The sequence below is a fragment of the Drosophila subpulchrella genome, chromosome 2R (assembly GCF_014743375.2).
Source record: "Drosophila subpulchrella strain 33 F10 #4 breed RU33 chromosome 2R, RU_Dsub_v1.1 Primary Assembly, whole genome shotgun sequence".
NCBI lineage: Eukaryota > Metazoa > Arthropoda > Insecta > Diptera > Drosophilidae > Drosophila > Drosophila subpulchrella.
Window position 1 is genome coordinate 18,867,510 of NC_050611.1, and position 16,984 is coordinate 18,884,493.

General features: G+C 40.0%; 1 protein-coding gene across 3 annotated transcripts in view; it reads left to right on the plus strand.

Moving 5' to 3' along the window:
* LOC119549082 (putative polypeptide N-acetylgalactosaminyltransferase 9) overlaps positions 1–16,783 on the plus strand; it is a 66,309-nt gene extending 49,526 nt beyond the window's left edge. For 2 of the 3 annotated variants that reach the window (XM_037856796.1, XM_037856797.1), the window contains 6 exons: positions 6,623–6,841; positions 8,571–8,713; positions 9,448–9,538; positions 9,688–9,798; positions 14,023–14,130; positions 15,134–16,783. In XM_037856796.1, the coding sequence (XP_037712724.1) occupies positions 6,623–6,841; positions 8,571–8,713; positions 9,448–9,538; positions 9,688–9,798; positions 14,023–14,130; positions 15,134–15,295 (834 nt within the window). In that variant the 3' untranslated portion in view covers positions 15,296–16,783. Of the gene's footprint in view, positions 1–6,622; positions 6,842–8,570; positions 8,714–9,447; positions 9,539–9,687; positions 9,799–10,045; positions 10,148–14,022; positions 14,131–15,133 lie in introns of all 3 variants that reach the window. The other variant, XM_037856798.1, reaches the window with a different exon arrangement.
* The last annotated feature ends 201 nt before the right edge of the window (positions 16,784–16,984 follow it).

A 16,984-nucleotide genomic window follows, 5' to 3' on the forward strand; every position in this document is an offset into this window, starting at 1 on the left:
CACAATTTCGTATTATTAATTAGCTGCCATTCCATTTGGAGGGAGGAGCGGAACCACTGCGTCGTCATGTCCGTGGCACATTTGTTCTGGTTAGCGGCGGTGGACTACGGACTACGGACTCGGGTCCTGGCACCCTCGGCAGTGCCACCAGCAAATTGCCAGTTAACCCAATCCAAACGTACCCAAACGGGCCTTCATTTGCATAACGTCATTTTTGGAGAATATGTCTTAAGCCCCATTTACACCAACTAATGGATGTGGAGCATTCTAAACGACAGCCACGAAATGATAAATGTGTGAGAATTAGGGTCGAGGTTTTTGGTTGTGTTTGGATAAAAATAGTTGGATAGGGAAAGCTGCAGTGCTAGCTATCGATTTTAAGCTGGCTTAAATTAAATTCTTAGCTTGAATAAAAATGTACAAGTAGAATTTCCAATTATAGTTAGGAAAAAAAACGCTTTTCCCTAAAGATATTAAGGCATACAACTTCCTAAGACCTAGAAAATCTACATTTCCTAACTACTCCGGCAATGGATGCAAATGGGTCATAGTAAGCCGGCCATCTGCATTTTGTTAACTGCTAATAAGTGCATATTTTCCGGCAACTCGCCGTACCGTCAAATTGCATGCATAATTTATGCAGGACTTGAGGCCAGCGTCCATATTCGCTCATCAACTGGATGTAAGCACGTACTTAGAAGGCAGTTACCGCCCTGCCATTCCCTGACTAACTTACCCATCCATCAACCATCATCCAGCTGCCCGACTGCCATGCAAATTGAGCACGCGTTTCGCATAACCAAAAATTACACTTTCATCAAGTTTCGGGGGACGGGGTCCTTGGACGTGGGAGGATTAAGAGGTGGAAAGTGGGAGGCCAATGTCCATAAATTCGGAGAAAGCCCAAGGTAAACGTGGAATTTTCTCTTGGATAATGGTGTAAGGTTCATCGTGGGGAAAAATATCCGTGCACAGAAAGATATTACACCTTAGGGAATTTGCTAAGATATAGTTAAATATAATAAATAAGGGTCACAGCAAATCAATAGTTTTGAAATCACTTTTACAAGTGTCTAAAAGTATGCAACAATAAATTTTAATCTCACAAATACAATGAATTCATTCAGAATTATGACCATTCCTATTCACTGCATACTTTTAGACACCTAAAATTCGTAAAATTGGAAAGAAATCGAATTTATTTATTATTTAAATACACATATTTCTGGCCTTCCTCCAAGGCCATAATTTTTCTCCGTGAAACCTGCCAACTTTCTCGCTGACTTAGGGCCTCAGCTTAAAAACTTAAATAACATCAGAACAAATTAAATAAGTGTGGATTTTCGGCTCGTCCTTGGGTGGGTCAAGCACGTGCTGTTGGCCAGGCTTCTGCCGTTTTGACAACGTAATTTAGTAATGTCCTGGGGGCGCGGGAGGCCGAGTTGAAGGTTTCAAGTGTACTGGAAGGCGGAAAAGCCTGCCAGCGAGCATTTGCCATTTTCTTTTAATTTTCCGACAGTTAAGCTGCCCCTTCTTGCGCGCTTCTCGCTGGCAGATTTTACTGCTTAATACGCAAAGTTGCACTTTGGTTTTTATTGCACTTGGTCCAGGGACCAGGATTTGCTGAAGCCTCCAGGACCTCGCGCCAGGATGCGCTGCGTACTGAAAGCGTACAAAGTTTTGTGCACGCGCTTTCGCGCCTGGAAATCGCTGCTGCGTTTTATTACAGCCCCCCTTGCTGCCAGGGGCGCAGCCGAGAAGGGGTTTTAAAGCGATTTAGCTGAAGGGAAATGGTGAGAGACTTAATCCAGCTTTTGTCGTAGTAAATCCCTCCTTGGAACCTCTCTTAGTGGGGAAGCTTGGAAAATTCTAGCAGATAAAGGTATCAATGGCACAACGGAATATCTAAAGATTACTTAAGAATAGTACATGTATTATAATAGATCTTATTTTGAATTTAACTCTAAATGAAGAATTATATAATTACATATATACTGATAATAACACTACTATCAATAATGCTTCAGTGAGATTATGATTAGCATTATAGGTTTCAAGTTCGAACCCGAAGAGATACAGAACACCCACTACGCCCCTGTCTTTTTATCATCCTCTTGCATGGCGATGGTGTTGGCTAAGGGGTTTTTGAGGGGGTTTAGGGCGGTTAAGCATTTTCTAACAGTCCAGTGAACCGGTAATCAAAGCAAAATCACCAGAGCTCTGAAACAACTTTTTTATGCTAATTTTTACCTTAACCTCCTGTTCCCCGTTAGTGTGTGTGTGTTCTCGCTACATTAAACATTTAAATGCGTTTTTAAGCAGCCTCATTCCTTTGCGAGATGCCGAGTGGGTTAAACCGGACTCAAAAGAACGGAAGGGATTTGCAGCACTCGAGCAATAAGCCAAATTGTACCTCACAGATACATCCACGCAGATGGCAGGCTACTTATACCGATTCCACTTTTATTCCCACTTCCACTTCCATTTCCACTCACACTTCCTCAACTTTTCAGTCGCCCATTGACCTGAAGCCCTCCTCAACTATTAACTTTGGCGAAGATTGCGACTTTTTGGTGCTTGACTCGAAATGCAAATAGCAAGCCGAGCGTATGAAGCCCTCGAGTTGGCCCGCTAAGTTGCCACTTTGCCATCTCACAGATGCTGCCTGTATCCTGTAGCCTGTATCCTGTATCCTGTATCCGCTAACCATGTGTGTACGAGTGTTTGGAGAGCCGCCCTCCCTTTGGGGGCGTGGCGCGGCCCAAGCACTTGTCAAAGTCAACTTCACTTTATGTCAAGCAGCGTTATATTCATTTTTTCTGCGCGTGTCTCGCTTCCCGGCGACAACGTCTTCTTCACTTTTTCGAGCATTACATATAAGCAGTCACAGGGTAGCAGAAAGCTTATCCACTGAAAAGGTGAAAATGTAAATGGATAGAAATATATATAGCACAATTTTTATAATAAACCATTTATAGTATGCCACAAAATCACTGAGACTTTGAAATCACTTTTAGTTATTGTTTTAGATGTCTAAAAGTATGCAACAATATATTATAAACACACAAGTACATCAAATTCTTTTAGAAACACGGATTTCCCATATTCACTGCATACTTTTAGACACCTTAAATGATTTGTCTGACAACCTCTAGTATTTTGATGATCTTATATAACTTATCGAATTCATAAGATATAATATCACAAGATAATATCATATATCATAAGATATCATATCTTAAGATATCATATCATAAGATATCCTATAATAAGATATCACATCTCTTAAAATAAAACCACATTAAATGTTAAGTACTTTACTGAAAATATGGTTTTTAGGGTATATTCTTAGTGGTACTCCCCATCCATTCCATTTTTAAGCCATTATCATCGCCTGGCACCTCCTGGGCCGCTGCCTGCTGTGAGCTAAGGACCCATCGGCACTTTGTGCGTGTCTGAAGGGAAGGAAACCCAGATCCACAGCCACCCATCCCTGAAACATCCTAAGAACCACCCAACCAGACCCAAGGCTCCTCTGACATTTACGATATTACTGGGCATATTTTTTTCGGCTCCTCCTTCCGCTTCACGTGACTGTTTTATTTGATGTTAATGTGGATATGTTGATGCCGCTCCCGCTGAAGAGGTTTTACGGCCCAAGGAATGTGGGGTGCTTCTACGAGTGGGGCATCTTGGGCCTGAAAGCCACAGCAGGTTAGCACATTATTCACAAAGCCAGGCCTTTAAAACCCCAGCCGCATTCTGAGGTTTCGCTTGCTTAATTTGCGGCTGTCCTGATCCAGAAAGGCACCCAACCAATACCCCTGGGATTCGTCCTTCATTTCTCATCATAAAGTGTGTCACACACTTTAACCATTATGAATGCCGGTGATTTATTTTGATATCCAAAATATGCCAAGTGCATGAGAAATGTGGCCAAGTTACTTTTGACGTTTTGTCATTTTAAGCTCTATGTTCCGGTCCCAGATTTTCCATTTTCCTTTCGCCTGTTGTTTATAGGATTCTCTGGTCAAATTGATTGTTCTCAACCATGAATCTGTATAATAACAAGTTAACTCAAGTGGGCCTCACGGCTGGATTAGGGAGAAATAAATTGCCCGAAAGGAAAAGCAGCGTAAAAAAAAACAATTGGTTTGTGGGAAATTTATTTTGCAACTTTGTTGTGGAATTTGTGGCTTTAATGGTCGATTGAAAAATACTTTGTCCGCTGAAATGTAAAACCTTTGATTGATTTCAGCATGGCATTATGATGGTACTTATATACTTTGTTTCAAGCAAACAATTAAAAATGCAATTACTTTCTGTTGTTTTTTAATGACTGTTATGCAAAAAGCGTTTTTCATAGTAAGTCAACACTTTTAAAATGTAATTAACATAATTAAAATTAATTATTTGTTTTACAAATATGGGAGAAACGAAAGAGTTTTTTTTGATAAGGGCTAACAAACTTGGTTTCCTATTTATAGCCATTGCGGTTTAATTTAAAAATGTATTTGCCCACTTTCTTCTGATTTTCCTTTTTTCCGGCACCCACAAATCGCCACATGACACGGCCATAAAAATTGCGTTTATTTGCCCGCTTTTAAATCATTTAAGCTGCATTATATGCAGCCAATGGCAAACACACAAATGCGGGCCAGTGGGAAAATGGGAAAATTGAGGGGGGTGGTGGGTGGTGAGGGGTGAGAGGGCTTGGAAAAGCGAAAAGTTCTGCCGCGTTGTTTGCACAAACAGCAAGTGCAACTGCAGCACGCTTCACTCATATTTTCGTGTATATTTATTTATTCTGCTCGGCATTTTATTTCATTTCAGTTTATTTTCGCTCAGGCGAAACTCTTTTTTATTTGAATGCATATAAATATATATACAATGTTTTTTTTGTGCGCCCTTTACTTCCATTTCCCGAGCGGAGAAAGCGGAAGGCAACAGCGGATACACACACAGGAAAAGCGTAAAAAATAAAACAGAACCTGGTGTGGGTTGTAACAATAAAGGGAATCTTTTTACACTCGCATGCTGAAAACCACGGCTCCAGCCCCCCGGAACCACCTTGAAGCATTTCACTTTTGCTATTTGTTCTGTCACTTCCGGTGGCAACAAAAAATGGCCGCCCGCAGCCCAGTAAAAGTTTTTCCCACCCCCTCCGCCGTTTTCCCACCCCCTTTGGTGCGTTTCGCATATTTGTTCACATTGTTTTGAACCCCCTTTTGGCCCCTTACAGGCGTTTATTAAATGTCACACTGCGAATTTTCCGACTGACCCTAACCCTCCCCCCGTGGGATTTTCCCCCGCCAAAGGACACTGGCACTTGTCGCGTTTGGAGATTTCACTTTGTTGTCCAACGAAACCGGTAGTCGGATCCCCCATACTTCTTGTTGACTTAAAGTTACACGTTTTTAGCTGTCTTTCACTCATTCTGGCATCGCTTTTCCCCATTTTTCCGCCATTTCTCTTGGGGCCTTTGCCATGACAATTTCATTTATTTTGCCATTTTCCGTTTTAAGTTTGTCAGCGCTTTTTTCGTTTTTTTTTTCTCGCTCATAAAACTCAATTACTTGTCCTGCAATTGTATCTGTTGATTTAGCCAACCTCATGGATGTATCCTTTTGGCCTTTGCCACGTTGCGTATACGCAATAATTACGTATGGCGACCTCTGTCGCATATTCCGCATTGTTTCGTAATAACGCAAATTATTATGATGTCTCCCCAGCGAGCAATCCATTAAATTAATTGCAATCACAATAAATATATTTGTGAATAAAAATACGCCTTTCCAGTTAATTTATTAATAATTACGCCACAATTAATACCCTTTCACAGTGTGTCGGTGAATATTATGGAGAGAAATAAATATGAAATGGAACTCATCTTGGTTAAAATGAATCTGTTTGGTTATTAACTTTAATTAGAATTTAAAAAACTTTATAATTACGTTTGGGTAACGTTCAGAAAGTGTATTTCGGCATTAATGTTCAACAAGCAGTAACTTCATTAAAGCTTTTTATTTTTTTTCGCTTTAATTTTATTTTTCCCTACACAGAACTGCACAAAGCACAATTGTAAACCAATGGCAAAACTTTATTTATTTTTAATTATTTTATAACAGCTGGCTGCTGGCATAAGTACAAGTGCAAACACAGCACAAGCAGAAATACAAGGATGCCAAATATTAAATTGCACTGCAAAGCAGTATGAAATTCACCAATTAAATGCTACCAAAGGGAAAATCCAGGGCCCTGGCCCAAATATTCAATTACAACAAATGTGCTCTGCGAAAGTGTGAAAGAGATAGCCCTGGGAAAATGAAAATGTTGTACTAAATAAAACGTAGCCTCAAGTATTTTTGTGGCAAGCTGTTGAAAGTAACCAAAAAAGGCAGGGAGCTAGCAAACTTTCTGCTTTCCAAAGAGATGAAGAGATTGGGTGTGGAAATGTGAGGGTGGGGCTGGCTGCGAAAAGTTTGCCCAGGTGCTCAGGTAGTCTGCCACTTGTGGCACCTCCTCCTGAGTGTTTATCTCTGGTTCGGCGCTGCCGAGTATCAATTAGCCAAATGAAATTCCTCTTACCAATGGCTCTTCATGTTTCCTTTCTTTTTTGCAGAGCACCGCCGAACCCGTCTACTCACCCACCATGGCAGGTGGACTCTTCTCCATCGACCGGGAGTTCTTCGATCGCCTGGGCACCTATGATTCCGGCTTCGATATCTGGGGCGGTGAGAATCTGGAGCTGTCCTTCAAGACCTGGATGTGCGGCGGCACCCTGGAGATAGTGCCCTGTTCCCACGTAGGCCACATTTTCCGGAAACGTTCGCCGTACAAGGTAAGTGCTGCAGATCAATTATTGAAAGAAAAACCAAACCGTACCAAACCGAACTGAAAATGGCAAATCACCGAGGATAGAGCCAAAACCAATTTCGATAGACAGTGCCCATTGCTCATTAAGGAATGGCAGCAGTGGGTCCACTGGAATTTAAAACTCTTGGCCAACATGTGTGGGCAGCCTCAGGACCAGTTACCAGTCCGGTCCAGAGCTTCGTGTTTGGTCAACAGTGGCCCAATCCTGCTTCTCTTGGCCGAATGGCAGCCGCAGAGCAGCAACATGGCACACATGGCACAGACATGGCCCACACACATACCCCATACCCACTGACATGGACATGCAATGCGGCTGTCTTTGCAACATGGTGTGCGATGATGGTGTTGGTGTGGGCTTATGGAGTCCTACCACCTAAAATCGCCACCCCCCCTGCCCACACAAACCATCCATTATTCCCCCAGATCTTCCCATCCTGGGCCAGCTTCAATTATCAACGGTTTACGCTTGACAAAAGTTTGGCAACTGTTTTGATGTCAATGGCGTAACACACCGCACACAAGAGCCAGAGTTCTCCTGGAGTGGAACTAACCAATTGGACACCTGCCAAATCCCAGGGGAGTTAGTTGTCCCTTCGATAATCAACAGTAGAAAAAAAGAAATAGAAATAGGGGTTGACCTTTTGGAGAGGGGTATATCGATACAGAGAAATGTTATTTTAAAACCTAAAATATATGATGATATATTAGATTAAACCTATTAGTTCGAAACCTTTTTCAAATGTTATTAGAATTTCTTACACTTATTTTATTATTTCCATGATATGGGTCCCATATCAAAGCCATATAAATACATTATTTGATTTCACTTCATTTCTAAAAAGCCATACTAAATCCCTTGGCAAATACATTTTGGCTAAAATGTAAATAATTTAGTAGCGAAATGTTGAATGCAATTACCATGTTACACAGCCAAATGGTATCACTTAATTACAAGCAGAGAGGATTGAAATCTAATAAAATCCAAAAACCAATCAAATAGATAAGTTTAAACACCTAAAACCATATGTAGCCGAATTATGGACGCATTACCATAATTAAATTCACTCAAAGGTTAATGACAAACAAAGCATAACAATTCAATGGAATAATCTGCAGGCAGGAAATCCGCACAGGTTCAAAGGAATTGCAACAGATCGCTGCATTTATTCCGAGTTACGGCGTTCTCAATAAATGTCAGGTGCAAACTTCCCTGGGAAAACTACCCCTCTGGCCACAGAGTTTTCCTGCTGTGCGAGAATGGCAGGGAATTCAGCAGGGCACACGGACACCTGTACGGTGAAGGCATAAACACAAAACAGGACACACAACAGGCGGACATTGTTCGGGTTTGTTGGGACAAAGGGCTGAAAGGGCCAAAAGGGGGTGGCCAAGACAGATGGCCAGTTGGCCGGGGACAACCGCAAAAGGGCTGAGGCTGAGCACTGGCTGCAGGAGCCACCTAATGCCACTAAGCAAAAGCTACTCATTCAGGTAATTAGGCTTTGTTGTCCACTCCGCTCGGTGCCCCCCCATCCTGCGTCCTGCGTCCTGTGGCCTCCTCCATTCGAGTCTGTTTGCTGACCAAATATTTCCATTGACTCCGGCACCGGCAGTCGTCCTTTGATTGCACCACCCAACTCCCACCACCCATTCGACCACCCACTCATGGCCACTCCGGTTCCCTTCAATTGCAGTGGCGTTCGGGCGTGAATGTGCTGAAGAAGAACTCCGTGCGGTTGGCCGAGGTTTGGATGGATGAGTACTCGCAGTACTACTATCACCGCATCGGCAATGACAAGGGCGACTGGGGCGATGTCAGCGATCGCAGAAAGCTCCGGTAAGTGGATTTGAAGCCATTACAAATTCCAATATCCTAAGAAAAAGAAACATTTTTAGTAAAATTACTGATATTATTGGCTCCTTGTCTTCTTTATTTATATAAAATCAAGTTAAGATCATAATATATAAGCCTAATAAGAGGCTTAGAGCTGAAACTGATTGATTCAGATGATGTTACGCGTAATATTATTATTACATTCTGTACAATGGCATGCCAGAATATCTTATATTATTTTAAATAGGTTCCTCGACTTCTTGTTCATTTATTTAAATATTGCTAACTTAAGATTAAAGTAATTGCTTGGGGCATTAGCCCTCAGCTGATATGTCGTTTAATGTATCCGTAAATGTAAATCTGTAAAATGGTTTTAGCTTAGGTATTTTAAATATTTGTCTTCTTAAAGTATACATGACATGGAATAGAAAATTGTTCATTTGTACTTTTTGAAAGGTTTCAGTTAAGGATTTTATCCTTATCCCAAAAACTATAACAAATATGAAATTTACCATACTTTGCCCTAGCATTTTTATTCATATCATATAAGATCCTTTATCATGAAAAATACCAATACAATTGAAACCCTTTTTATATCTACTCAGCCGTATTTTATAATACATAACCGTATAACAAATATGGCTTGATCATCAATGAATTGAATTTTCAAAAACTATATTTATTAATTTTAATATTTTTAATAAGACCCGGAATAACCCCCTTTTTCCCCCACCCAGTAACGATCTTAAGTGCAAAAGCTTCAAGTGGTACCTGGACAACATCTACCCCGAACTCTTCATTCCCGGCGATTCGGTGGCCCATGGAGAGGTAAGTTTACCGAGTCACATTGCATTCTTAACCCTTCCCCAAAGCAAGACCCAACCCCGGACCAAACTAAACACCACCCCGAGTCCCTAAAACCAATACCAAAGCTAACGAAAACAAACGACAACCCATAAACACAACTCAATCCACAGATAAGAAACCTAGGTTATGGCGGTCGCACCTGCCTGGACGCACCTGCCGGCAAGAAGCACCAGAAGAAGGCCGTGGGCACGTACCCCTGCCATCGGCAGGGTGGAAACCAGGTTTGTGAACCCCTCGCGGCAGCCCTGCGACCGCCACAAACTCCGTCGAGCCCATGAAAACCGCACAAGGAACCAAGTTTACGTCTTCGAACAGCCTTTTCCGTTTTCCACTCTCTATTGCTACTACTAAAAACAGTGTCCCCAAACTAATCTATCTCTCTGGCAATTGGGTTTTATTATCCCCTCAAGATCTCCTTCCCTGAATAGTTTTTAGAAGGATCCGCTATATAGTGCACTTAATTTACAGATCGCCAACGTGCCCAGCGGCATGTGCCTGGATGCGAAAGAGAAATCCGAAGAGGATATGCCGGTTTCCATTTATGAGTGCCATGGCCAAGGAGGAAATCAGGTATCCACCTCCAAGTCCACATCCTCAGAACTCTGAACTCTGAAAGGAGAAGCCGGCGATTCAGAGTCCCTGATTCCCGATTTCTCGATCTCGTTGCTTGGGGGATTCTTATCCCTATCGGTGCTCTGCTTCGTTTCTTACTCTCCTCTTTTGATTTGACGCTTTTTAGTGTTGGTTATCTATTATTGGCATATTCTTGTTAATTTTCCGCTTGCTTTATTAACTCCAGCCTAAGCCCTAAAACAGTTTTACACCCGACAATATACTTATACAAGTCATATCATATAACATCATCAACGCTTTACCAATTTACCAAAAAGGTTCAGGACCTGTTAAATCTATACTTTAATAAGTTTTATATCAAGTTAAATTCAATGAACTTACCTATATTACTCTTTACTCGAACTATTTTAAAAAAACCTTTAGTAATCCACCACAATATAATAACTATTTTTTTTACTTTTACTCTTTTTACTAGCATATTGTTTTTAATCTACTGATTTTAACAGATCAATTTTTTTAAACAATATTCTTAAGCGCACGTTCTTGAAACTTATTTATAAATGTAATTTTTTCCAGCTAATGATTCTTAACTCTATTCTTTTCGTTACTGCTAAACTTTTACAAATAAAACTTTCTTTAAATTCTCTTAGTTAAACCACAATAACCTAAATTCTTCAACTAATTTCTTAACTTTTTTTGTTCGAAAAGTTGTTCCCTGTATTTTGTTTTTGATTTTTGGTGCCCGTTGGGAAGTCCTCCTCTAAAATGGTGTTTTCTCCAAAGTGGACCCCTCCTTAAAAAAAAACTGACAACAATAATATTTTTGTCGTTGTTAACTTCTACCCTTGTGAAAGTCCTGCGGTTTTGAGCACTAATTTTGACGGAGTTTGTGGCTACAATAACAAATATCTATAGAGTACATAAATAATTTGGATTTATTGCTCTTCGGCAAACAATTCATATTTAATTTATTTGCCTAGTATAAGTGAAAGCATTTATCAATAAAAGTTGCCAAGTGAAATTGCATTGACAATTTAACAGTTTTACAGGATGCATACAAGCGCGACAACAATACACACACACAAACACACACACAAACACACACAAACACACACACACAAAGATACATATTTTTGGATATTTATGCCATGTCACAAAAATTAATTAAAACGCAATCATAAATAAAATGCCAAATGATAAATCATTTACACGGCATTGGCTTTGGCTTCAGCTTTTACATTTTTTTATGCACTCAGCCGGATAAAAAAAAACCAAGCACAATCATAATAAAAATACTACAGATTTGCAAACAAAAAAGCTTTAGTTACAAGTATTTTGAACTACAATAAAGGAACAAACAGTAGAAATGCAAGTAAATGAACTGCAACAATAGAACCCTTCACAGACTCACACGAACTGACACCAAAAGCTTGAGAAATTATATATTTGAGTGCCACGACTTCGAAATACTCTTTAAAAAATATACTTAGTATAATAACCAAATTGTTAAAACTAATATAATATTATTAGTATTTACTGTTTTTATGTATGTTCCTAAAATCAGGGGAGTTTCTTGCTATTTTAGAGGCTGTTTTAAAAAGTATCTTTAAAATTATGATAGGTTATACGGACAGAGTGATAAAAATACTTGAATGAGAGCATTCGCTTGCATCTTACAAATACTGGGTATCGAAAACAAGCCGAGATACTTTTACGCTCACACAGATACTGTGTGCATTGCGGATGTGTGAGGACATTGTATATTCAACATTTAAAATGGGGGAAAAGTGTTGACCTCGTTCTGCCTGCTCTAAAATCGCCCCAGACAGACAACTGCCACGCCCACTGCCCTCGCCCCTCACACGGACACACACACACACAGTGCTACAAAATGGAAGCCGCATTTAAAGGGGGAAAAGTACGAAAAAGATTTACCCAAATGTTTGTTTGCACTCGGAAATGCGGCTAAAATAATCAACATTTGCCAGGCAGAAACATGGGCGTCGGAAGAGGGGGGGCGGCGCTTTCGCTTTTTGCACGCAAATTTTAATTTAGCACATCGTAAAATTTAGCCAGCCAGAAAGGGATATAAAACGCTTTCGACTGCCACGTCAAAGAATAGCTCCACAAAAAAGAAAGGGGGGGTGGAATGGGTTGGAAAAACGCGGTGTCAGCAGTACTGTCCACATAATGAAAGTACTCCTCTCATGTGGAAAAAACGCGTCTAGGCCAGCAAAAATATTTTTCCCCAGCCCGCAAACAAATTTGTTCAGTCGGTGGACAGAAATGCAGCTAAATAACAAAAAAAAAACACTAGATAAAAAATGGGGAGTGGCAAAAAAACGTAATTAAAAACGCATCTCGCGCGCACACAGAAAACGCAATACAAGCGCGGGGAGAAAGGAGAAAGGCAAAGCGATGATAAAAGAAATGCAAATTGAGACCGCCAAGGACGTCAGTTAAGAGAAGAGGGGGTGGGTGGGCCGTAAGCCTAAACAATAAGGGGGAGATGAACACGAAGTGTAATCGCTGCAAAGGGAAAAGTCCTTGGGAGGCCGGTGAAAGTGTGCATTAGGCTGGATGCGCCGATTGTAGGGGCATTACTGCAAGACACAGCTTTCAAGAAATTTATAGAGCAGGAAACATGTATTTAAATATTTATGACAATGTGGAAAATACTGAATACACAGAGAGAAATCCAAGAAAATTGTTCTTGAATTGAGAACATTCGTTCTTAAAAACCGTATTAGTACAATGTTCTCAATATTAGAACGAAATGGTGAGAAAAGAAAACTTAAATTGAGTTTACTTAACAACTTTTAAGTACACACTACGGGCTGAACTAATAGAACACAGAGAGAAATATCAAAGAAAATGGTTCTTGAATTGAGAACATTCGTTCTTAAAAACCGTGTAAGTACAAAGTTCTCAATATTAGAACGAAATGTTGAGAAGGGAAAACTTAAATTCAGTTTATTTAACAAATTTTAAGTATGAACTACGGACTGAACTAATAGTTTATTTCTTGAGATATACAATGTACATAAATACCGCCAATTCAACTTGATTCGAGCAAATTAAAAACACTTTCAACTTAAAAATGTCGTTCTATTTTTAAGAACATATTCAACTCAGATGAGGACGTCAACATTTTTTCTGTGTACCTTTTAAATAGACCTCATTTCGCACTCCAAACTAACTGGATTTAAATTAAATTTAAACTTTAAACCGAACAGGACTAAAGTTGAGTGTTTAATTTTTTGCTAATTTTAACAACGAGAATGGGACGTTGAACACGGGTCCTTGAAACTGCCTTAATTGAACCGGTCATTCGATAACAGTAATTATTCATGGTACCAAGCCCCCGGCCCTCTCCAATCTCATCATTATTCCAGTCCCGGCATCATTATAAACAAAATAAAGACGGGGCTCCATCCGGCGGGCGGTGCGGAAACGGAAATGGTAGCACAAAATGGCGGCTGGTCACGACCTCACAGCGCAAAAAGGGGGCGCGCGAGTGCAGGGGGCGTGGCAGGAGCAGGGCAAACAATGGCAATTTCAGTCACCAGCAGAATCTGAACCGAGCTCAGGCCATCTGGCATTGGCAACGTGTTTTAAATTATAAATAATCATGGCCATCGAGTTTCAGACAAAACCCAGACTCACAAACACAAACAACCACACAAAGGTACACACACATAGAGTACACACACACAGTCACAGACCGAGCTGCTTTTTGGCATTTAATTGAATAAAACATTAGTGTGTAATAAGTTGTGCGATTGTAGCCCTGGAAAAACTTTTGGCAACTGGCAACGCATTCCGTCCCGCCATTGCAATTTATATTAACGTGTTTCCCTCGATTTCCCCAGTACTGGATGCTCAGCAAGGCGGGCGAAATCCGACGCGACGACTCCTGTCTCGATTATGCCGGCAAGGATGTGACGCTCTTCGGCTGCCACGGGGGTAAAGGAAACCAGGTGAGTGGATGAGATGTATAGCTATAAGGTAGAGCAGGATGCGAGAAGGCAAACTTCGAGGAGTACAACAAAAATATTATATTCAAATGGTACACTTATCAGAATATTTCCGATTTCAGTGGGGAATGATGATAAATTGGGTAGCCTAAAATAACATTTTGTGCTTTAATGGGACTTGGAAATATGATATTTCTTCCCACAATACATTCAAACTCAAATGTTCTATTAAAAAGCCAATTTGCACATCTAGAGATATGTTGTTTAACCAATTTATGTGGTTTTTCGGTTGGAAAATCTAGTCTAATCTAAGAATAATAAAGCAATATTATTACCAAAAATATAATATTCAATTTGAATATTTTTCGTTGTTTTTTATCCATAACACAATAATTAAAACCCTTAATTTTTTAATAGATGTAATTACAAAATTTCTTTAGTTTTTGAAAGCCATAAAAAATATATACTATTAAAGCAACGTTTTTAATGGTCATTTAAATGCATTTAAATAAATATAAAACTTTAAATATATGTTCAATTTTAATTCGTGAAAATAAAGATACAACATTTCTGTGGTTTTCGAAAGCCAAGAAAAATATGAACTTATAAAGCAACGACTTTATAGGTCTTTAAAATTACTTTAAAGAATTACGAAATGTAACATTTTTATTTTAAAATGCAAATCTTTTTGTGAATTACCTAAAAATGTATGTTTAACATTTCTGTGGTTTTTGAAAGCCAAGGAAAAAAAGTATTTATAAAGCCAAGACTTTACAGGTCCTTAAAATGAGTTTTAAGAAAAACGAAATGTTAAATTCTTTTTGGGAATGGCCTAAAATTGTGTTTTTAACATTTCTGTGGTTTTTGAAAGCCAAGAAAAATATGAACTATTAGAGCCACGACTTTTTAGGTCTTTAAAATGCTTTGAAACATCATAGCAAAATCATTTTTGTGTGGATTTTAGATGACTATATACCGAATCACTGACCCAATCCTTTCGTTCCAGTTCTGGACCTTCCGCGAGAACACGAAGCAGCTGCACCACGGCACCTCCGGCAAGTGCCTGGCCATCAGCGAGAGCAAGGACAAGCTGCTGATGGAGGAGTGCAACCCGAGTCTGAGTCGCCAGCAGTGGACCCTCGAGAACTACGACAGCTCCAAGTTGTGAGGCTACTTCTATGCGAGGGGCAACCTGCTGTTGCCCACTTCGCGGCGACAACCACAACCACGAGCATAGCGGCAGGACCAGGAAGGGATGCGGAAACAGGACATGAAGTGGCGGCAGGAGCTGGAGTAGTTAGATTCCCCCGAGGCATGTGCAATAGGGAGAGGGCGGAGCGGATTGTAGCAGCAGGAGCAGGAGCAGCAGCAGCATCACTTGCCATGCTATATAAATATTATTAAAATTTATATGTTTCCAAACAACAGAATAGACGTTACATAGCCCTAAGATCCACAGACTAGACAAACAGACACTAAAAAAAGAGAACGACTGCTGTACAGTAGCTATAAGTTGATAGGTTTTCTAGCCCCTAAGTCGGAGGAGCACTTAGGATTAGGTTAATGGAGCCCCGGGCCAAGGACAAGTGCTGGCCAACAAACCGAAGTCGTAGCGCAATTTTTGCATTTAAATTTGTAATCATTTAGCACAATTTACGGAAAGCGTGAACCCTGTCTCTGTGTAACTCGACTTACTACCATGGCCAACGCCAGGCGAAAGATGTCCGGATTATTTATGAATTTTACAAATGTCATCAAATGGCTCTGCGAAAGCCTCATTCCAAATATATGTTTTAGTGAGTAAGCCCTAGGCTAAGTCTGAGTTGGAAAGCATTTGGTGATAGCCTTTGTTTCGCCTGTGGCCCCCAGCATTCCCCCTATATTACCATTCTTTTATCTTCTTAAAGGGCGAACCAAATTTTGATTTTATTTATTTTCGTACGATTTAGGGACTGCCTTGTGTTGCTTAATTTTTAGACGAGGAGCGTTGCCAAATTACGTTTAGGTGTTTAGATTTCGGGTAACTTTGTGTTCTCTTTGAAAATCCGTTGCATTTCCCTTCGTTGGATTCTCAAGACGACAACATATCCTATTTGTTGGACACAGCCAGCTTGTAGTACTTACAAATATCAGTTTCCAAACTACCGATATCACACCAGATATATAGCGTTAGTCCCCCTAGTGGTTAGTTCATAATGCAAATGTGCATAGTGCCTTCTATTTGTAACGGACGCATTCGTACACATATGTTATCGTAAACGTTCATCGAACTCTTGTAGAATTAGGCTAGGTCACAATCACAGCGACTGTGTATATACTGTACTGTACAATTTCATATCGCATCCAGCAGAATGTGTACATAACTACGATTAAATACTGTTTTATTCAAGACTAAAACGTACATATTATATATCAATATGATAGCCAAGAGTTGCGCATTGTTTTTCGTTTGCTATGTTTTATTCCAGCCAGCGAGCTTCACTGTAGGCGGCATTTACATTTTACGTACGAAACCAAAAGCCATAGGAAGTGGTCGATAATCTTTTTTTAAACTAAACTTACAATAGTTAAGTAAGCGCCTAGTAAATGTGTAGTAAGAACGCAAAATTGTGCAAGGAATCAGATACAGTTATAAATAAAATATGTGAATTGAAAATGTTATTGGGTTACTTATTTGTGGTTCTATGAATTAAACAAAGGATCAACAAGTCAGGAAGAAACTCCCTTTTTTTAAAAAGTACTGAAGCTTTAGCCATCTATGGGACGGTAGCTGAACTAAGGGCAACCTAGCGGATTAATGTAAAGTATCTGTAAAATTAAAGTTACAATGTAGAGTAGCTGTGACCCAAACCATATT